Below are 23,744 nucleotides of genomic sequence, written 5' to 3' on the forward strand. Positions count from 1 at the left end.
TTACAATGGAAGTGAATGGGTCCAGGTTTTAAAGGGTTTAAAAGGCACAAATGTTAAACTTGTAATTTTATAAGTTAAAACTGTTAAAACTCATGTATTATTTAAGCTGTTAGGTTTAAAGTCTTGTTTTTGTGAGATCACATGGTTTACAGCGTTACGTCGTCATGGCAACAAAGTTATAAAATCGGATATAGCTTTATACAGAAAACAGGTCAACATGCACATTGCTTACATCTACACCTTTGAAACAAGTATTCTATAATTTACTGATTGGCCCCATTCACTTCCATTGTATGTGCCTCACTGTAACCCAGATTTGTGCTTTTTTAAAGAAATGTAGGGGCAATTCAAAAATATATTTTTGTGGTATTTAACATTATGCTACAACTGGTGTCGATTGAGCTTAACTTTCATTGAACACAGAATATTCCTTTAAAAAAAATGACAGCTGGATACCTCAGCTAAGTGCTGATTTATTGTTTTCTTCCAGGGGGGTGAATGTATCTGTTTCTTTTAGAAACATTAAATCAATGATAATTGATTTACCACAGGCAGCCACTTACTGTTTCAGTAGTCCTGAAATTTTTCATAACATCGTCAATTAAAAAGAAATCTTTAACTGTATTCATCTAAAAAAGGTTATATGTTCTCATTTGTAAGTGTTGTAACTAAAATTCAAATGCCTTTTTATGCATAAAAGTATGATAAAAAACAAAATTATTAAATTTTTGTATAGACCTCTTTTTCCCCCTGTGAAAGCTCAATAAAACCTCTGAGCCTTCAGTCAAGCCTCCGACTGTGATTCAAACATTTATAAGGTTAGCATGACTGGGGACTGCAGTCGTGTTCTGCTTTGAACATTCTGCTTCGCTTAAAGGTGTGAAAAACTGCTGTTAGTTGCTTTAGCTTCACATCAGTCAATTTCAGCGAGGGAGTACATGTCCCCTGATAAGACTTGCTTTTCAACGTATGTGTGTGAACTAATATGTCACAAAGAACCTCTCTGATTCTCATTTTAATAGGGGTGGAACACTTAAAGTAAACTAATCAAATAATATGCCAAGAGACTCTTGTTTCTTCTATTTTTGTTAATGTGGCCATACATCAAGACACGACCAACAGTAATTAATTAATTTATTAACAAGTACAACCTTATTGTAAAGAGTTACAAAATTGTGTATTGTACAAAAGTATACAGGTTGCCTTATAGATTTCCAGTGTAGGTGCCTTTCTGTCAACATAAACTGAGATTATGTTCTGGCAATTAAAAACTACAGATGTTAAACTTTCTACATAAGATGCATCACACTGCATGCATCACATTGTGCTCCCACACATACACACCTTTAGATTCTGCATTGTGACCACAATAACCAAAATTCCTTCACATGAGTGCATCAAACGACAGTTAATTTCTCTTTGCCCTTACACTTGACTTTGTTTGATGTCTGAGGCAGTACATTTTCTTTTTCTGAGAGAACAGTCAGCAAAATGGATGTTTGCCGAAAATTGGTTGTTTTTCAGTTGTTGTTTACCTTTTTCAAAGTGGCAGGTAATGGTCATTTATCTGTCACAGAATTTGATTTAAAAGTGCACAATTCAAATTCATCAGTTTGTTTTGTATAATACAGTATGTGACAGCTTTTTTCCTGTCTTCTTCCAGCTTGCTCTGATGTGTCCATTATTGGAGGCAAAAAAGTCAAAAAACAAGCACCATGGATGGTGTCCATTCAGAAGGACCAGCGCCATACATGTGGGGGAATCCTGATTCAAGACCAATGGGTTTTGACTGCTGCGCATTGCAAGAGGTAAGGCAACCACTTTGATAACATACTTTCAGCGACTTTAAATACCTAATGTATTTGTAGCATAATATTGAGGATTATGTAATATTGCAAGCTCTCCTGAGTATCCAGGAGAATATAATCTTTAGGTCAGAGCATATACATAACAATTACTTAATTAATTCTTAATTACTTTGTAATGATTTTTTTACTTCCTATAAAGTGGTCATTGTAGATTATCTGCACTTCAATATATTGAAATTAATTTCCATCTTCTTCAGCGAACCTAAAGAATCTGTGACAGTTCTGATGGGAACCCTTTCGCTAAAAAAATTAAAACATGGCGCTCAGCGTGTCGGCATCCTCAGTTATGAGCACCCTAAAAAATTCAGTTTAAAAACTAAACAAGATGACATCATGCTCATTAAGGTAAACAGAATTGAATGTTCTTTACTCAACTCCAAAGACCCTTTTTGCCAAAATTTTTTATAAATATCAGTTTCTTATAGGGATATAGTATCTACATAAACTGTTTAATTCACAATTCCATGAAATTCTCTGGCAATAAAACAAAAACTGAACATAAAAACTAAGCAAAAACTGAATGTTATGATGCCATGTTTGGAACCCCTTAAAAGGTTCTATATGGAATGGGTTTGTAAGGATATAGTTTAGATACTGAAAACAGGCAAATATTTTCTGAACTTGTGCAAATAATTTTGAGAGAGCAAAAAGCTTATTGAGTAACAATTTAAGATAATGTTTATTTTAAAAACAATAAAAACACTTCAGAAAAGGGTGCACCATTTCTTGTATTTCCTTCATTATAACATTGTCTTTACTTCTGTAGCTAAACAAAAAGGTGAAAGTGAAACCAAAGAAAATCCCTATAAAGGAACAAGATGTCCCACCTGGAACTAAATGTGTTGTGACAGGTTGGGGGATTACTGATTCAAAAGTAATGAAACCTTCTGACAATCTGCAAATGTTAGAGGTGTCAGTCATAGACAGGGACCTGTGCAACTGTTACTACAACCATGATCCTCTGATCACGAAAGATATGCTGTGCGCAGGAAACAAGCTTGAAAAGAGAGGCGTTTGTTTGGTATGTCATATTTTGTCTTTGATCTATAACTGGATGCAAACCCTTTGAAATGCTTTCAACTGTCTAAAAGAAGAGGGACTTTCTTTTTTCAGGGAGATTCAGGTGGACCACTGGAATGTAAGAAAAACATTGTTGGATTGGTCTCAGGGTCAAGAGGATGTGGGGATCTCAAGAAACCAACTGTGTACACGTTTCTCTCTACGAGTCACATCTTATGGATCAACAGCATACTCAAAAAGCAATTCAACAGCACAACATTTTAGGAATGTAGAAATAACAATTCATCCTTTGCCAGCAAGTTTGTCAGGTAACATGCTGTGTTAAAAAAATAGTATTGCACGCTTGTTTATAGTTCAAATTGTGCCATTACACTTAAAGGGATAGTTCACCCAAAAATTTTAAATCTCATAATTTACCGTTATGCCATCCCATATGTGTATGACTTTCTTTCTTCTGTAGAACACAAACAAAGATTTTAAGAAGAATATCTCAGCCTTCCAACATTTTGAAACACACTCATTCTATATTATAATTTATTTTATCACATTTTAGAATAATAGTAAAGCCATAAAAACTATGGAATAACATAAATGGAACTATGGGAATTATGTTGTGACTAAACAAAATCCAAAATAAAACAAACCTGTTTTATATTTTAGCATCTTCAAAGTATGTCTAGAATTTGCAGACATGTACTCTTGACATTTTCTCAACCAACTTCTTGAGATATCACCCTGGGATGATTTTTAAACAGTATTGAAGGAGTTCCCATCTATGTTGGGCACTTAGTGGCTGATTTTCTTTATTATTTGATCAAGTCATCAATTACAAAAAACTTTTTTTTTATTTATTTTTTTTTATAATGAAATAAGGTGGCACAATTTTATTTTGATCTATAAAACTATTTTCAAACATTTAAGCATACGCCTTCAGATAAAAATATTTTAAGATCATGTGAAACATTTCAGTCAAGTGTTTCAAAACTTTTGACCAGTAGTGTATATATATATATATATATATATATATATATATATATATATATATACTTTTTCTTTCACTTTTATATCTGAAAATCACATGTGGCACCTGTTTAGTTTTACTTTCACATCTGAAAGTGAAAGTGAAGATTTAGAGTTAAAAATTCTGTTTCTCACCCACACCTATTATATCACTTCTGATGACCATGAGTGAGGAAAATGCTGAAAAAACCACTATGGACCCCACACACCCAGCCCACTACCTTTTTGAACTGTTGCCTTCTGGCCGACACTACAGAGCACTGATCACCAGAACCATCAGGCACAATACATTTTTCCCTAAGGCTATCCATCTCATGAACAGTTAAAACTATACTATAATTACATGCAATACACAGCCTAGTCAATTATATTATTTAACACATCCTACCTCATTGGATCAACCATCCTTGTATGTGGAAGCATACTTGGCAATTAAGCTAATTTTGATTCTGTTTCTGATTGTTTTAACCACTGGAGTCATATGGATAACTTTTATGTTTCCCTTATGTGATTGTTGGAGCTACAAAAATCTGGCCACCATTCACTTGCATTGTATGGACCTACAATGTGTTCTGATGATAAAAGAAAGTCATACACATCTGAGAAGGTATTAGGGTGAGTAAATTATGAGAGAATTTTCATCTTTGGGTGAACTTCTAAGAATTGTATGTTGTTGGGCAAAAATATATTCACAAGGCAGTATCAGAATATCTTCTTACACCATTCTTTAAAAAACATGTATTATTATTTTAGGTTGTTTATCAAGTTATTTAGTGGTAAATTGAGCTAAATAAAAAACATGTAAATGGACTGAGCATTATGATATCAAAATATCTTTCATTAATATTTTCCTTTGTGCTTTATTGATGAATAGACTCTCTTGTTATGGTTTAACAAACATGGGAAGATTACCTAATTTGTCTGGAGTTACTTTTGAAATGGAATAAAATTATTTTTAATGGTTTGTTTTCCCACAGAAAATAAAACAGATTTTATCCTTGATTTTAGTCATGCAATTTTCACAAATTTGAAGTGTCATGTACAATAGTTAATTACTGGAAATTGCTGTCTATGTCTTCCATTACATTAACACATTACACACTAAAGCACATCAAATATATTCCCATGGGTTTTCATGATAGTCTTTGTATTCAAAACATAGTCAGGCACTTCCTCTGAATATTTCAAAGTGTCAAAAACAAGTAGAGGCCTCCTAGTGAGGACAAGCAGCAAATCTCATGCAGAGTTGAGGAAAGAATAACACTAAATTTGAAAGTGCATATGAAAATTGGTGCAACAGAGACATGAAGTGTCTATCACCAGCAATATAATCATAAAAGTCTATAATATTATTACACCGTTTGTCTCTTGACTTAAACCTAAATTCATAGATAGTCTACATTTAACTTCAATGTGTAGGCCTAATTAACACACAGCAAACATTGTTATATTAGTCAGTAAAATGCAATTCATCTTAATGAAACATTAAAAGTGCCGCAAAGTTCTAAAATTCCTCAGAGAAGATCAGGCTTGAGCAGAGATGAAACTGAAAGACAGTGAGGCAATTGTGAAAGAATAGTTAATGAATGTACAGTATATTTATGTTATAGAAACCGTTATGAACAGGATTTAGTGAAGTGTTAACAACAGAGATTTCTTGAAAGTCTGTTCGGGTAGGGTTGGATTCAATGACATCCATGACATTTTTAGATGATGCCAGTAAATGTAATGTAAAAGGTAATTGTATCTATGCCATTCTACAGTATATATACTGCTTAGTCCTGAGAATCGTTCAATGTTTTTGGTGTTGATGCTGTGTTGTTGGGAATTTAATCAGTGTAAGTGAAGATACAAGTCTCCAGTCAATAGAATCAGAATCCTCTGTGGTCTCTGCCAATTTATAGTCTCAAAGTGGATAGTATCTGAAGGTCTTTCAAAGAGTCTGATGCAAGGCCATCTACAAATCTGCTCTCAGCAGAAAGAAAAGAGAGAATGAGAGTTTGAGTGAAATGCCAGGGAAGTTATAACAGAACAGTACTACCCCCTCCTGGACTGACAAATTGAATTATCAAGGATGTATTTCAACTCTTTTAGCGCAAGGTTCCCTCTAAGGGATATCAGCGGTAGAACACATACTCTGAGGAGCTCATTTACATTCTGTTATCCTTGCCTGACATCTAGTATTTGTTTAAATGTTTAAGTTAATGTACATCAAAGGCCACTACAGGACATTTACAACCTGATAATTGGGATGCACAGCTTTAGATGAACCTCCCAATTTGAATATATTTAAAGTAATGGTGCCCACATTTGCCTTTGAAATATTGTTTTGAAATCTTCATAATAATGCATTTTTCATATTTTACATTTGTAAAGTGTTTTTAGTTTAAGTTCCATAAAAGTCTAGTGATTTCAGATTATGTTATGCATATTAAAATGCAGTCATTCAATATGATCTAACCAAATATTCAACATTGAGGGGAACCAAATGTAATATTTTTTTTTAAATCGGTCATTAGAAGACATTTTTAATGATCACTAATCTGAATAGGCCTATTGGACATCCCCATTCCATCAAAAAATATTTTTCACCCACATACAGTGCATCCGGAAAGTATTCACAGCACTTAACTTTTTCCACATTTTGTTATGTTACAGCCTTATTCCCAAATTTATTAAATTCATTATTTTCCTCAAAATTCTACAAACAATATCTAATAATGAAAACGTGAAATAAGTTTGTTTGAAATCTTTTTCAAATGTATTAAAAATAAAAAACTACATGTACATATAAGTATTCACAGCCTTTGCTCAAAACTTTGTTGAAGCACATTTGGCACAAATTACAGTCTCAAGTCTTTTTGTGTATGATGCTACAAGCTTGGCACACCTATTTTTGGGCAGTTTCTCCCATTCTTCTTTGCAGGACCTCTTAAGCTCCATCAGTTTGGATGGGGAGCGTCAGTGCACAGCCATTTTCAGATCTCTGCAGAGATGTTCAAGTTTGGGCTCTGGCTGGGCCACTCAAGGACATTCACGGAGTTGTCGCATAGCCACTCCTTTGTTATCTTGGCTGTGTGTTTTGGGTCATTGTCCTGTTGGAAGATAAACCTTCATCCCAGTCTGAGGTCCAGAGTGCTCTGGAGCAGGTTTTCTGTACATTGCTGCATTCATCTTTCCCTCAATCCTGACTAGTCTCCCAGTTCCTGCCGCTGAAAAAAACATCCCCACAGCATGATGAGCGGTGCCTGGTTTCCTCCAGACATGACGCTTGCCAAAGAGTTCAATCATTGTTTTATCAGACCAGAGAATTTTGTTTCTCATTGTCTGAGAGTCCTTCAGGTGCCTTTTGGCAAACACTAGGCGGGCTTTCATGTGCCTTTTACTGAGTGGCTTCCGTCTGGCCACTCTACCATACAGGCCAGATTGGTGGAATGCTGCAGAGATGGTTGTACTTCTGGAAGGTTCTCCTCTCCCCACAGAGAAATGCTGGAGCTTTGTCAGAGTGACCATCAGGTTCTTGGTCACCTCCCTGACTAAGGCCCTTCTCCCCTGATCGCTCAGTTTGGCCGGGCGGCCAGCTCTAGGAAGAGTCCTGGTGGTTCCAAACTTCTTCCATTTATGGATGATGGAGGCCACTGTGCTCATTGGGACCTTCAATGCTGCAGAAATTTTTCTGTACTTTTCCCCAGATCTGTGCCTCGATACAATCCTCTCTTGGAGGTGTATAGACAATTAATTGGACTTCATGGCTTGGTTTGTGCTCTGACATGCACTGTTAACTGTGGGACCTTATATAGATAGGGGTGTGCCTTCCAAATCATGTTCAATCAACTGAAGTTACCACAGGTGGACTCCAATCAAGTTGTAGAAACATCTCAAGGATGATCAGGGGAAAAAGGATGCACCTGAGCTCAATTTTGAGTGTCATGGCAAAGGCTGTGAATACTTATGTACATGTGTTTGATTTCAAAAAAACTTCTTTCACATTGTCATTATGGGGTATTGTTTGTAGAATATTGAGGAAAATAATGAATTTAACCCATTTTGGAATAAGGCTGTAACATAACAAAATGTGTAAAAAGTGAAGCCCTGTGAATACTTTCCGGATGTACACTGTATATTCACTGTAAATCTCCACTTTCACTTTCAGATGTGAAAGTAAATCTAAACCGGCGCAACATGTCACTTTCAGATGTGAAAATGCAGATTTATATGAAAAAAGGACTTACATATTGATCTGTTTCTCACCCACACTTATCAAATAGCTTTTGAAGATATTAATTTAATTACTGAAGACACATGAATTACCTTTATACTGCTTTTATCTGCTTTTTGGACTTTCAGATTTCTGGTCACCATTCACTTGCAATGAAAGGATATTCTTTTCAAAATCTTAATTTATGTTCAGGAGAAGAAATAAAGTCATACATCTGGGATGGCATTAGGGTGAGTAAAGTATTTTGAGAGAATTTCATTTTTGAGTAACTATCCATTTAAGTCACTCAGAAGGGCTGATGGGATGAACAGAAAAAATCAACACTCCTAAGATTTTCATCTTTCTCATTTCAATGATTATCCAGAAACAACTATCTTTGGTAAATGTTCTAAATATTCTACTATGTATGCCATTTGGTATTCTGAGTGAGGCTGTATAAATATTATAATTCATCCCTTAAAGTATAGAACATAGTTTCTATATATTGGAAACTGTGTTAAAATGTAACCATTTCAATTAAAATTTTACAATAAAGTAGAATCTGTTTTATTAAAGAGCTTACGTGCAGTTGTACTTTTATTTGACAGAGAAGATGCCTGGGGCATTATTCCTTTTAGGAGGTTCTTCACATTTAAATATTGTCCTTGTAACAATGCTGTTAAGCAGTCTCTGTTGCTTGTAGTAGCGGACCACCAAGGCAGAGACCCACCACTGATCTAAGAGACAACCATGGGATTGGTGTAATTCATTGTCCTGATGCTGCATGACCACAGTTGTGGTATAGCTCATGAAATTACAAGAAGGGTGGGCTGCTTGTCACTCGATTAGTCAATGCATTTTATTGTACAGTGAAAGCCAAAATTACATAATAAAGCATGCATATGCTTGATGTTTAAGCAATTATTCTAATACAAGCCTTGTTTTCTCCCAGTGGTTTTATTGGGAAAGAATCAGCAAGACATTTTTCTTCCACTTTCTTTCACACAGTTTTATTTGATTCCATAATGTTGTACTACATTATCAGGGCAGAATGGACTTGCTGTGATTGAGTTTATGGTAAATTTGTGTGGTAAATGGTAAATGAGTCAACCTTGTGGATAGTACGTAGGGATGGGCGATTCCACTTATTTTCTTTTCGGTCCGATACCAATAATTTCAAGTACAATATCGACGATACCGATACCAATACCGATACCGATTCCAATACTGATACTTCTATTTGTTTGAATTTCTTAGGATAAAATGGGTAATTTAAAATATAATTTTTTGTCATAATTCAAGTAATTATTATTTACATTTAGATTTGTGAGCCTAAACAGAAAATTATTAGACTTCTCTTTGGTTTACCCTTACAAAAATTAACCATGGTTTTACTACAGTAACTATAGTTTAACCATGGTATTTAGTTAAACCATAGTTACCACACAATTAACCATGGTTACTACTACAATATTGCTGTCGTAGTAGTAGTGAAAAAAAAAAGATGGTTACTAAAATAGCCTATGGCTTTAGTAAAACCATGGTTAACATTTTTTTTATTACTTATTACCAACAGTTACACACAATTATAAGTAGAAATGTCACCTTATGTGTTGTCATTTTAGCGTGAATTTACTCCAGATCTGTTTCTCTGACTTTCTATCATTACATGTACAAGGCACTGGTCCCTCTGTACGAGCCTTGTGACGGCGCACGCGCAGGTCTGCTAGTGCCTCTCAGCATGCATGTTAAGGTGAGCGGAAGAAATAGTTCCCGTCCTGCACAAGTATTTGCTAATAGCCTAATCCTTTTTATTCACTTTGAAGCGTATGATTATTGATCATGGTCATGGCAACCAAATAATAATATCCCTAGTTTAAAAAAAAAAAGTTAGAATCGATATTTCTGTGTGAGTATCGATATTTTTGATACAACATCAGTTTCGGAAGTATCGATAATTTAGTATCGATCCACCCATCCCTACAGTACAGTAGGTCACTATCGAACTTATCCTCACGTTTGGCTTCCAACCCTGAGGACACTAATGATCCCAGTGGAAAGTAGGTTACAGCATAGGCTACTCTATCAGTTATTCACCCGTTCTACAAATAATCTATAGCCTACAGGATTATAAATCTACAGTAGGCTACCTGCCCTGGCTTCATGACAACGAAGTTGTAAAATTGGATATAACTTTACACAGAAAAGATGAATACGCGATTTTTTCCACACTAAAATCATGTTAAAACGCAGATTGTTTACGTCTTATGGTTATACTATATATATTGGTCTGTCGTTTGAAATTAACTTGCATCACACCCGGCATATTCCTTTAACCATAACCAGTTTCAGAAAACAAAAAAATTATATACGATATTCCCTTTAAACAGTGTAAGGGATCGTTCACACAACATGTTCTTGCTTCCGTTCGCGCTGATTTTCCATTGTTTCCCAACGTAAACCTGCGCTACACGGACGTCTTTGACCGTTGAACCGCGCTAGCTGTTTTTCAGCGTCTCGCGAAAGAGTGCCGCGAAAAATACGCCTGCATTGTGTTCTATTTGTTGCGTAGCGTCTAGCTTGTTTTTCAATAACACCTTTTGTCTGAACAGCCCCTAAGTAGCTTTCAATATACTTCTGTCTTTTTGTTTCATTTCTTATTTTTATGACAGTTGTGGATAATAGTTGCCACAGTTTAATTTAGTAACAATAGCTGTAGGTGTTTTGGCGAACACTTTGGTTACCATGGTAAAAAAAATGTAAAAGGAATAAAACATGGTTCGTGTAAATACAGTCCAACTGGGTTGTCACGAGAACACACATATGGTGACGTCACTCTATCTGCCCAGGGAACAATCAGGCAGCGCGAGCGAGAGTGCCACTTGAATGGATTTTTGTCGGTGAATAACTTTGCTGCTGGTTTCTCCACATTGGCCCTCCGCTCGCTTTTCTGCCGGCTAGTTCTAATATTTGAGAGATTAGCTATACTAAGTGGTATAAGAAGCACTCAACACCAGTACACTACTCGGTAAAGTCTGTTAGCAGCAAACCCCTGAGGTCGGTTTGTGCGGCTTAACTTTTGCAAAGTGGGTAAGTGCAGAAATCTGAACACTCTTCTCCCGTATTTACTTCCAATTTTAAGCTATTTTAGTCAATTTTTTAGCTGACTTTTAGCATGTAACATTTTATTAGCTGCCACGCTACATAATAATACAAAAGGCTGAATTTCGCTTGGATGTTACATTTAGGCTACATGCCAACGTTGTTTACAATCATTATTCCTGTCAACTATAGTTGGACACAATGTTGCCATTGTTCCTGTGTGAAGCGCGCGGTCAGTCTTATTTGCTTTTCTTATCTTGTTGGGGGCTTAACCAGTGAAGTCTCTCTGCACACTCTAAACTTTTCACTTTCCCGTAGATTCTCCTTAGGAAGACCCAAGAATATCAATGACCCCAGTGTATGTGTATTTATAGATCTCAAAGAGTGTCCGGGCTCTTGATGCCACCTCCAACATTTTTTTTTTACAACTTTAAAGAGTGACTACACGTCAGATTTAGAAATACTAAGTAGCATTGCTACTGGCACTGAGACCACTGTAACTTGATCCATCTTTGTGTTTTGCCTCTAAAAGTTTAGTCCTAGTTTTGCCATTAATAACAATGTTAAAACTGCGTTTCCACCATATAAAGCCTGAGTTTGCTTTGGAATGTGTGTGCATGACTGACTGAAGTTTGGTTTCATTCAGACGTCCTGGGATCTTTTGGAATCTTAATGGACTAATATGAAGAGCCTGAAGGCAAAGTTTCGGAAGAGTGATGTAAGTACAACTTGACCTTTTAGTGCTTTCATTGATGAAAATGTGTTGGGAACTGGCCTAAACACTTGTATAGAATAGGGCTTTGTATTGATACAGATATCCCAATTAGATTCGTTTTCGATATACAAGATATAGATTCCATTGCGATTTCGATTCAATATCAATTCATATGGGTATCTTTCAGTTATAATGTCCCTTTTGCTTGCTAATGAAAGAAATTATCTTCCAGCTAATGCTGTTAATTATACAGGGGACATTCTATTCCATAATGTACATTATGAAAATATCCGTTTTAATCATTATATTTTATTAGTTGTTCATCATTTCAATCACATTATGGCTTTTTTAAAAATGAACAAATCCATGTATTCAATCAATAAATAATATATTACATTTCATATATTAGTTTGTGTTACATGTTTATTGTTTATTTGCATAATTTGTACAACACAAACTTACTGTCTCTTTAACAAAACTGGCATTTCTGTAAAGAGCATTTGTAAATTAGCTGATGTTATCTGGAGAGATTCGAATTACTTTATATCATCTGTGCCAGAGTTTCCACTTAGAAATTGTGGTGCTAACGTGTCCAGGAATTATAACGTTTACCTGACAAATTGGAAAAAATCTGGTAATTTAATTTCGGTGTTTATTTTGTGCCATAACGCGATGAACTATGCATAATAATGTGATATGATAATGACAGAAAATGGCAAACGTTTGTTCTATATACTGTAGCTTCTTTTCTATTTGCAAAAAACTGCTGTCATGGAATAAGCATCTAATTAAAAAGAAAAAACATTCACCAGGGCGCAAAAGTGGGCAAAGCAAAACAATGTCCACATGCCACATGTCCTTTCGGTTACTAAATATATTAAAATAACAAAAATCGTTAGGTCATGTATAGGGCTTTGCGATATGATTAATATACCTCTGTCTGACACACGCATCTGTGTTACTTGTAAGCGTCCCATGCGCTTTCTCTGGAGCGTGCAAGCGCGGGCGAGTCCAGCAGGCTTCTCAAAATGTACAGAAAAGCCAGAGTAGGATCACTCGTGCTACTTAATCACTTTTGACCCTGAAGAGAATAAACTTCTCCACAGAAAGGGAAAGAACTCCTAAACAAGTAAAAAAAAAAAAAATAGAGGAAGAGGAGCTTGCTATTAAAAGAGGTGCAACATCTGGTGTGGGTTCAATCTATTTGACCTTTTTAAAATGAAGCAAACAAATTAATATTTTGAAGGGAAAATATGCGCTCTGCATTATTTTGGTAATTTATGTTTTTGCAAGAAGGGTTTATAATTATTTGATATTTATATTCTAAAATAATTGTTTACATAATTTTGGTTATTTTCTGCAAAGTGTTTATTAAAATTTTTTATAGGCCTAGATTCGTTTGTAGCCTATTATTTTCTTTGTTCCATTGCTTTGGGAAGATCTTGAATTTATTGAGGAAAGTTTTTAATAATAATAAGGTCAACAACATGCATATCAGACAGAAATGTTGCATAATGTGAAATTTACTTTGATTATTGTCAAGTTCCAATTAAAGAGAAAATTATATAAGAGGAAGTATTTAATTCTCTGACTGGATTGTCCAAAAAAATAGCCATTACAATATGATTATTTAATATATAAAGCAGTTTGAATTGGTTTAAAAAAAAAAATGACTATACTCTGTAATATGCATCGTTATCATGATATAAAATTACTCGTACCGTGATGTAAGATTTTGGTCGTATTGCCCATCCTTAGTTATATAATAAGTTCTCACCTTGGCTAATTTTCTTGACTCCTCATTTTTATTACTATTTTCCTCAGATATTCATTGCATAAAAGCTCCTCCAGAAGACAGCAATGCAAAGCCATTTTAATGTAATTTCTCTGAAATGAGAAGCTTCTCACAGTGATCATGTGAGATGGGAAAAACGCAGGCTGCTTTAGCCAGTATGTGGTATAAAACCCCCTGTAGTTGTGGATTAGAACTCAGCAAGCTTCTGGAAAGTTTAAACCTCTGTGGCAGCAAAGCGCAGTAATCATTGGGAAGGTGTCACGTGCATTTGTAGAATCAACTAAAGAAGTAGCTGACCCTTTGTTAATATTTTTACCGGACATTGTGTCCGACCATGTTTGAATTTGTTGGACATTAAGACATTTTAACGGTCAAAAATGTGTATTTACCGGCTAAAGGAAACCCTGATCTGTGCTATGCTTGATTATAATTAAATGTTTATTTTTGTTGTTTTTGATCAACAACTGACTGAAAAGAACAGAAAGTGTTTTAAAAGAGACATCATTCAATGACAAATGGGTTGCGTGGATCTTGTCTTTGAACATACTTTAAACCGAACAACTTTTACTCTCAACACGCAGTGAAAGCATCTCGTTGCTGAATACTCCACCACTACACTACACAATTACTGTTCAGTGAATTGTAAACATTTACCAACCAGTTGCCAAATATATACAAATGTGAGGATAAATTCGATAGTGACCTACTGTGCTATAGGGATGGGTGCACCGATGTTGTAAATATATTTTAGTCGCATTGCGCAAAATTTGGTAGCAAATGCTTGTGTTTTCCTTTCATTGTGTAGAGGGTTGCACATAGAGTAAGAGATTGATCGTGGGATTTAAGAATTGATATCAAGATTGTTCAAATTAAGGTCATGATACATCAGAAAATTTATATTTCTACCCACCACTACTATAGAATAATGTGACTCATGTAAACTGGAGTTAAAGTTACATGCATGTCCCACCCAAAAGAGCTAAATAAAGGCAGCATACAGATTTGTTAAATGCATGATGTAATACCAACCACACAATATTCTCATAAATTACTCTATTTACATTTATTTGGAATCTGAGGTGTAGCAGCTATCATATGCTGTTGCCTCATAAGAACACATGATTAATAAATGACTCACAAAAGGCATGTCTGAAACTTTGTTATTATGACTGAGTCATGACTGGGAATATAATCTAAAGGCGGAGAATTTCTACACTCTGAAAGAAACAATCCTCAGAGAAACTTCCTTCCACCACATGTGATTCAGCAGTCATTTTTAAGTCTATAATAGAACATTATCAGTCATAGACTGCCATATAGGCTCTAGAATGAAATGCTATTTCTTTTAATTGCATGTTTTGACTTGCCAAATCATTGCCATTTGTACTGAGTCAGCATATAAAGAATATCATGAAATTCTGTGTGCTCATCAAACCACAGCACTAAACAGAGTTTTATTTAACTTTATGCCAGCCTATGGTTAGAGTGGCATTTTGAACATTCACACGGAATGTTGTTAAGAGCAAGCTCACCATAGCCACATTCACAGTTCATAATATAGACACCCCCAAGTATGGATTGAGACAGCATCACTATTTTTTGTGTAAATTGTGGGTGTTGCTTGCACAACAGTGTGGTTGCCTATAAACATACTTTACCATAAATGTATGAAGAAATGCACTAAAATACACGTGGGTGTTTGTCTTAAGATGAAAACTTTACTATAGGATTGTTTTTCTTAGTAAGTTATGTATTTTACTTTATTTGGTTGTTATGCACTATGCAGTTTTTAAAAAATTTATTTAAAATGAGATTTTTTTTTATTTTTTTTACAAGAAACCCTAAACTCCCTTTTTCAGTCTTTGTTCAATGTGTTATTTTGTATTCAGTTGTGTTTTACAATAACTTCTGCTTGTAGTAGTTGTATCCGACATCCTCACCAATCAAAAGTCATGTTTCACTACCTTGCCATACAGGGTTTTCTCTGGAAAAAGAGGTAATGATGAACAAGAGAAACAAAATATCCTCTTGGTTCTATTTTGGGTTTTGTGTGTCAGTCCAGAAATGTACAGGAATTTTCATGTAAGGCCAGACTTTCATTCTTGAGCAAAACAGGAGATCAGAGCTGCCAGGATAAATATTTTTTAAGAGCAGTTCATTGCCAAGTTCTTGTAATAGTGATATTATTCTGCTAACTCTTAATGTGTTTGTTGCCCCATCTGAACATTCATGGTTTACCCCATAACAAAGCATTCCATAACAAAGAGAGAGTGCTATTATTATATTTCTTGGCATTTGTGGCATGCTCAATAGAATCATAAAGACCTTTTTCTAGCATCTTGGCCTCTTGTTCAGAATAGATTAAAATTCCTCTCCTTATGTGTATGTTGCAGTTTTAAAGTTACAAGATATCAACAACCACTTGGCAGACCAGGGTTATTGAATCCCTGAATAGTGGGTCTCGGTCCGCTTCCAAATGAACTCTGGTGCGGTTCGATTGATATATGAACGCAACATGGACCAAAGACGCCTAAACGTACCAAAAACAAGAAGTAATTTGTCTAATACTGACCTCAAGCATACCTGGTTTTTCTCATCATAGGAGCTATGTTGCCCATTACAGTTCGGTACAGGCATCGGAACCGCCGTCAGCAGTCCTTGCAGCTTATCTTCATTTGTGTGTACAACGGAGGAATTCCTGGTGCTGTTTTGACATTTTATTAGCTCTTTGTTTGTTCTCAGCTGGTAAAAATAGCACCACATATACATATATAAATCCAACGAGCGCATTTCGCACAGCAGCCAGCATTGTTTTGGCTGTTCTGCAAGTTCTGTCATCGACAAAATATATGTCATAAAAGCTGTCCAATCAAGTTGTGACTTTTTCCTGATGCCTTTTGTTTCATATCTTTAGGTTCGGTGTTAAAAATGCCAGTGTGGGCACTAAGCGAACCAGGGCTAAATGTATCATTTTCTTTTTTGGTCTGGATCAAGAGGACCAAGGGAACCGAACTGTGAACTGAACTATTTGACTTCTATCATCCAGTTTAGGGTAGCAAGAATAGACCTTTTGTGCACACAAGTCAATTGCAGGCTTATATCAAATTTTGTTATGTAGGGATGCACCGAAATTTTGCGGCGCAAATTGGGCGGTGAAAATTTTCGTCTGAAAATGCTATTTTCAATTTTCAGCCGAAAGAGGAAAATCTGACAGTTACTTTAAAATCAAGTAACAGACACTGACATGAAGAAAATGCAGCGTTTTATGCGAAAAGATGTAAACATCAGCTAATGTTTAAATATATATTGATGTTAACAAGATTGTGCTCATAATTGAGATGCACATCTTTACAAGTGTGTGTATCCACACGAACGAGCGCAACAGCACAAAAACACTAAAATGCAAACGCGCATTCTGTTGGTATTTGCATTACCTAGTTGCCTATTAAAATCTAGATTCCCAAAAGTAATGAAGCGATTATTCTCTTGAATATCAGCTCATTAATAAACAGTGTTTTTCCATATGTATGTATGCATGTATGCTGTGAGATTGTTTAGATTATCCCCACTTACTGTTGAACCCGAGCCTTACTTTAAATCATCAGTGTCAAACATGAGTCCAGTTCAACCTGCTTTGTATCCGCCACTTGTAATCTCGTGCAAACGAGCAAATTTGCTCTTTTCGTCTGAAACTGGACCAATGTGTGACATTGTCACAGAGAAACTCATTTTCTTTTTCCCCACTTACAACAATATTGACAATATGGATGATGGACAGATACAAGAAAAACTTAGAATAGGAAGGTATGCTTTGTCCTTTGTTGTGTATTCATAAGTACTTTTATTAGCACCTTGTAGAATAAATATTTGCTTATGTTAGGCAAAAGTCAGATTATTTAAATAGGCCTATATACAGTATATTAGATGATAGATAATTCTTCCAAAATCTAATAAAAATCTAATATATATATATATATATATATATATATATATATATATATAAACTCTATATAAATAAGTTTCGGTTTCCAGTCTGGAGTCTCCAGAATTTTTGGTTTCGGCCAAACTGTTTCATTTCGGTGCATTACTAGTTATGTTAATGTGATGAGGGCTCTTTAATCTGCTCATGGACTCACACGGAGCAGATTTCAATGCAGGGTCTGCTTAAGTCATTTTGAAAATATTTGGAAAACCTCCACTCCTGCTCGGGAGTTCATTTTTTTGAATGCTCTCCCTCTATGGCCCTGTCCCAAATGGCGCACTTCATGCGGACTTTCGGTATCGTGGACTTAAATTGCGCGTGCTCGCTGAGTCTACGAGTCCGTAGGCCGTCCCATTTAGCATTTTAACGCTCTGAAGTGTGCTCAGCAGCGCCTCCTTTGTACCCTTGAAGCGGTCTTCCGCGAAGCCCGCATAGATCCAGGCTTCACGCACTTCAAGTACCCAGGAGTCCTTGCGAAAGGCCAATCAGACAACTGGTGTGAAGAGCGCTTTCGCTCACGGACACAGACAATTGATAACATGGCTGAGAAGAAAGTATTTAAGTGTAAGTATCATTATGGTTTTTATGACTGTGTACATTTTACCAGTTGTTACCTACAGTTTATACAAACATTATGGTCATCGACCAGTGGTTGATGTCTCAAACATAGTAATAGCGGCTGAATAATAGGCTGATCGCATAACGATTCATTATATAGAACCGAATGGCAGGGCTTTACTGAGTCATATGTAAGTGAAGTATGGATATTTAAACCTGTAAATTAAAAACGACATAAAAAAACAAGGTACACATAAAAAATATAAAATACATATATATATATATATATATATATATATATATATAAAGAAAAAAGAAAATTAAACAGTAAATCAAATAATAATGACTTAATGCATTAACGACTTTTGACAAGTTATATGTTTATCTACAAAGTCAATAACATGTACTTGCTTACCCTTTCCTCCGTGCATAACATCAGCATTTGTATGCATGAAAAATAATCTTGTCTTCTACGACGTCGGAGCGTATAAATGTGATTTCTCTGCATGGCAAGCCATCTCGCAAACACAATAGTAAAAACAACAACAATAGGCAGCATATTTCCCCAAACCGAACCTGCAGCTCCTGTCCAACAATAACCACGCTTCACGATCGAGTCTGTCCCAAAAATACTTCTCAATGCGCCCTTGTGGACTTGCGCGAGGGGCCCTATAAGTCTGCACTACATGACGTCACCGAAGTGTGGACTCTGAGGAAGTCCACAAGTCCGGAGTGTGCCATTTGGGACAGGGCCTATGTAATCAGGTAGACATAAGCTTACACTATTTAACAGGCTTCTGACTTTACAGCGTAACTTCTTTAATTTTCTACCTGGCCTCTAATAAGTTTGTTGTCAGGCTTTTTAATCAATTTAACATTATTATGTGATAAAGATAAAAGGGTTCCTCATATTCTTATTTAATCTCATTTGACTGGATCCTTAATATAGAATGCAAACGCGATGCAATAAAAATAGCGAATCATGAAATGTATGTTTTATTACATTGAATCACACATTGTTGGCTGAGTGCATTATTTGCTTAAAACAGGTGACTGCTTTTAACAGGAAAACTAGAGAACATCATTTTTAATAGTTTGCCATATTTTATGCTATCCATTAAAGCGTTAGTTCGCCCAAAAATTAAAAGTCATTAGGGCTCCACAATTAATAAAACAAATAATAATAATAATAATCAAGAGTACAAGCTCCTTCAATTAACTAACTTTGAAAAGTGTCAGTTACAGCATTCCATTAAATGTACTTCCATTGTCTCAACATTTTCTGGTATTTACAAAATATTTTGGTCCATTGTTTGCATAAATGCAGTGGCAAATCAAAGGTGTTTATAATAGCTAATGGCTAAAGGCATGTCAGTAATACTCACTTTGCGTTAATTTATTCAACATTTGAATAAAACTTGTTTTTCATGCAATTCAAATAATAAAGCTATTCAGGAACACAGTTCTCAGCTTGTTTTGGATGTGTAGCTTTCAAAAAGAATATGGCATGCAGTTGCCCCATATAAAATACTGTAAGTAAATTATAAATTAATTTCCATTCTATTAATCTAAATTAATGATAGCAAAAACAGTGTCAAAGGAATTAATCAACAATCATGATTTTTTTGTTAGGACAGAATGTTAAATGAATTATAAAGGGTAAAGAAGGGTAAAGCAATGATAAAATATGTTTTTATTTTTGGGTGAACTATCATTTAACGATAATGCATGTGCTTTAATCTGTTTTCTAGGATGATAAAACAGTTTTTTTACATGTTTTTTTGGGGAAGTTGATAATGGAAAGGGAAATGAAAACAGCCTTGATGACCCTTAGTTAGCAAGAAGTTCAGTTACTCTCAGATGAACTTTCATGTCTGCCGTTCCCTTTAGTGTTGACTTGACATCAGTTTAACCCTCCTATTGTCTCTGGGTACTTTTTGAATCAGGACAGGTAAAGAATACGTCATAAATATTGCATAGTTTTTGGTACTGGAACCAAACATTGTGACTTTGTCAAGACGATCAAAACTAACTAAATAAATAAGAATATTAATTATTGTAAATAATTGTTTAATAGAAATAACAATTTTAAACAAATTGCTCCTTCCATTGTCATAATGGGTAAATTTTGTCCCATATGGGAACAACCACTTGTGACCTTTCACCTTTGGACTTTCTGGATGTTTTACAGCTTAAAAGTATTTTTTTTACAATTATGAACCAAATCTGACCTAAAAATATTTGCCCGTAGCTCCATATTGTTCTCTAGTGTCCCCACCTGCTCCAATGGGTACTTGATCTTTCCCACAAATTACATACTTTCCTCTCTAATGGGGTTTCTGCATACACGAACACACACAGAGAGAGATTTTTACAGTTTATATAGCTAATATTGTAGTAAATATGCTTACTAACATGATTTTAGATTATATGGGACAATGAGCCTGTTTACATGCACATCAATATGCTGATTACTCTATAAAATCAGCTTATTTAAAAAATCTGAAAAGGCAAGAAATCTGCATTTACATGACATTTTGTTAAGTGCCGTTGTACACCAATCAAGAATTGATGCTTCTTAAATGGTTTTTAATATTGGTCAAAAATTACCTGAAGGACAAAAAGAGGGAGCAGGTTTACAGTTGGAGGGTTAGGTTTACAGAGAACACATCATTTACTTTCACCTCTGGCCTTGTGTGTTAATGTAAGGCTAAATATGTTTTGAAACATTTCCCAGCAAGCCTTTTTGTTGAAGAAAATCATTTCAAGGCAGCCTGGATTTTTCTCATCTGGAATGTAGTGATGTCCACAGTGTCTCTAGTACTTCAGACCTTTCCCACATTAACTACAACCTTCAACATGATGAAACCCCCACTGACGTATATCTCAAGCTGTTGGAGGAGATGAGTGATTTTACTGCTCGCATTACACTTTCGTCTACAGAAGAATTTGTATTAATGTCATCACAATGATGTTGATGGTATTTTAGTTTTACTTGAGGTCAGTGTATCCATTCTGAGAAGAATCAGATGTCCAATGGAGAGGTTAAAGGGGTTGAGGAGGGAGGCAGGGTTGTCTGCTTGTGATAAGGCTAGCTGTGTTCTCAGTGCTTTAAAAAACCTTGTGGAATTACCTCATCAGTAAGATATGGCTGCCAGGAGATTTAAAAACTGGGTTTCTGCCATGTGAGGGTAAAACACACAAACCTTCATTACACTGTATGAACGCAAATGGAAGAAACGAATGTCTCCTGTATGATATTTATTTTGTGGGTTAAATCAGAGTCTATGCTGTTTCACAGGCTACTGTGAGTGCTAAGAACACAAATGTAGTATCCCTTCCCCCTCTTCAAGTCTAACTGTATTTGCTTAGCCATAGCAGACTGCCCAGACGCTAATTCCCTTCCATCCCCTGTCGTAGACTGACACCTTTCATACGCGCAGTCTGTCGCTGCTTAATTCAAACCTTAAAGGGAGTTGATCATGATCTACCATGACCATGAGTGTCCAGTGCCCTTTCCAAAAGTAGGCTGCCTTATAAATAGCACCTTCTATTGACAGTGCCAGGTGTGTGTTAATTTATATCTTCAGTTGTGCCAGCCAACATCAAAATGACACTAAAAATAAAATGACCCCAATAATGCAAACCGGTCGTGAGGTTTATTTTGACTGGCTGATAAATGTCTCGCATTTGACAAACAATTGACCCTGTACAATTTTTCAGACCATCTGTGTACTCTGTTCAGATGAAGAACCAATCAAATGTATAGCTATTGTCTGTTCTAGGACCAATTGGAACTAAGCAGATAACCCCAGAAAAAGCCCATGATGACCAATCAGAGTGAATCTGGCAGCAGTGTAGTAAAGCAGATGAGAATGGGCACAGCAGGTATCTGCATTAAGAAGAGGGTTTCTGTATTAGCCTAGACCAAGCTGGCCAACTCTAGAGATTAACAAAAGCTAACCCCAACACACCCCTCCCCATAACCTCAGGACTCAAGTTTACATCCACTCTGGTCTAAATCCTGTTGCTTAATACAGCCATCCCACATTCATTTAATTTGACTTATTCTCACTGCATGTGGCTGAGACTTGATCAAGCATCCTGATAATATAAGATGGTCCATTATTATTTCCTCTGTGAATTTAGAGGTACGCGGCAAGATTTCAAATTGGTTTACTCGTCATTGGTTTATATGAGTCACTGAGCAGTAACCGTTTTCTATTGGTAATGTAATGACAGTTTTTCCAAGTTGAGAAATATGCCTTAATAAATTCAACTCATCTGCCTCCCTAAACTGGTGCTTTCAGACTAATATCTGTGGGGATTAAGGAATGCTCCAGGAAACTGATCTCAGATAAGTGTTTGTGTGTATATGCTGATTGCTCACAACAACACCATGTCAAGCATTTCAGCCATAATTTTTTCTCTGTTTTTTGTATGTTATCATATGACATGAGGTTAGAAAGTGGGTGTCAGCTAGAGCTGGGTGGCATGACATGAAATGGTATGTCAAATTCTTCAGCCTATTGACAGTATTTGACATTTCTCAATATTTATATGTTTGCTCTGAAATGGCTTAAACATGTTTTTTTTTTTCAAAGGAACCAAATTAAATCATATTTTGCATAAACTATATATATATATATATATATATATATATATATATGACTGTAGAAAATGTAATGATCAAATAAAAAGCACATTAAAATAATTTCCATATTCACAATATTGCTTAATTTTATATCGCCAGCAAAATAAGAACAAAAGAATTGTGAATATTTTTCATACACTGTATTGCCCAGACCTAGTGTCAGCTAATGGGAAAAACTAAATAAAAACTGAAAACTTTTTTTAGACTTAATATACCTTTGCATTGAAATTTCACTTACATTTAATCATTACCTATCCAGTCACTCTTAACTCACCATAAATCCGGTAAAACAACCCTCATCCCTGTGTTTCATCTCTTTTCAGAGTCAAATTATCTGTAAAGGTCTTCAAAGAATTTTGGCAACAAACATAAAAATTACATAAAGTTTGCTACTTTTATTTTGCAAGAATGCATTTTGTGTGATAATGAAAGTTCAAATGTATTTTATTTTTTTTCCTTCCCTTTTCTCTCCAATTTGGAATGCCCAATTCTTGAAGTCCTCATGGTGGGATAGTGACAGTTGCCTCCAAATCTGAGACCGTCAATCCGTGCATCTTATCACGTGGCTTGTTGAGCCCGTTACAGAGGAGACGTAGCACGTGTGGAGGCCCACGCTATTCTCTGTAGTATCCACTCACAACGCCACACACCCCACCGAGAGCGAGAACCACACATTATAGTGACAACGAGGAGGTTACCCTATGTGACTCTATCCTCCATAGCAACTAGGCCAATTTGGTTGCTTAGGAGACCTGGCTGGAGTCACTCAGCACAACCTGGATTTGAACTTGCGTCTCTAGGAGTGGTAGTCAGCATGAATACTCGATGAGCT

At 35.7% G+C, this 23,744-nt stretch overlaps 2 protein-coding genes across 9 annotated transcripts in view; both read left to right on the forward strand.

Moving 5' to 3' along the window:
• Nucleotides 1-1,426: 1,426 nt before the first annotated feature.
• LOC127628256 (granzyme K-like) lies at nucleotides 1,427-3,175 on the forward strand. The gene is made up of 5 exons (XM_052105040.1): nucleotides 1,427-1,552; nucleotides 1,664-1,808; nucleotides 2,066-2,213; nucleotides 2,635-2,889; nucleotides 2,982-3,175. The coding sequence occupies exons 1-5, from the start codon at nucleotides 1,492-1,494 to the stop codon at nucleotides 3,150-3,152; spliced, it is 780 nt and encodes a 259-aa protein (XP_051961000.1). The 5' UTR covers nucleotides 1,427-1,491; the 3' UTR covers nucleotides 3,153-3,175.
• Nucleotides 3,176-10,947: 7,772 nt separating this feature from the next.
• The window catches only part of LOC127627710 (ankycorbin-like), a 65,398-nt gene continuing 52,601 nt past the window's right edge, over nucleotides 10,948-23,744 (forward strand). For 7 of the 8 annotated variants that reach the window (XM_052104216.1, XM_052104218.1, XM_052104219.1 and 4 more), the window contains exons 1-2: nucleotides 10,948-11,196; nucleotides 11,855-11,926. In XM_052104216.1, the coding sequence (XP_051960176.1) occupies nucleotides 11,891-11,926 (36 nt within the window). In that variant the 5' untranslated portion in view covers nucleotides 10,948-11,196; nucleotides 11,855-11,890. The remainder of the gene's footprint in view (nucleotides 11,197-11,854; nucleotides 11,927-23,744) is intronic. The other variant, XM_052104217.1, reaches the window with a different exon arrangement.

Source organism: Xyrauchen texanus, chromosome 34 (genome assembly GCF_025860055.1).
Source record: "Xyrauchen texanus isolate HMW12.3.18 chromosome 34, RBS_HiC_50CHRs, whole genome shotgun sequence".
NCBI classification, from domain to species: Eukaryota; Metazoa; Chordata; class Actinopteri; order Cypriniformes; family Catostomidae; genus Xyrauchen; species Xyrauchen texanus.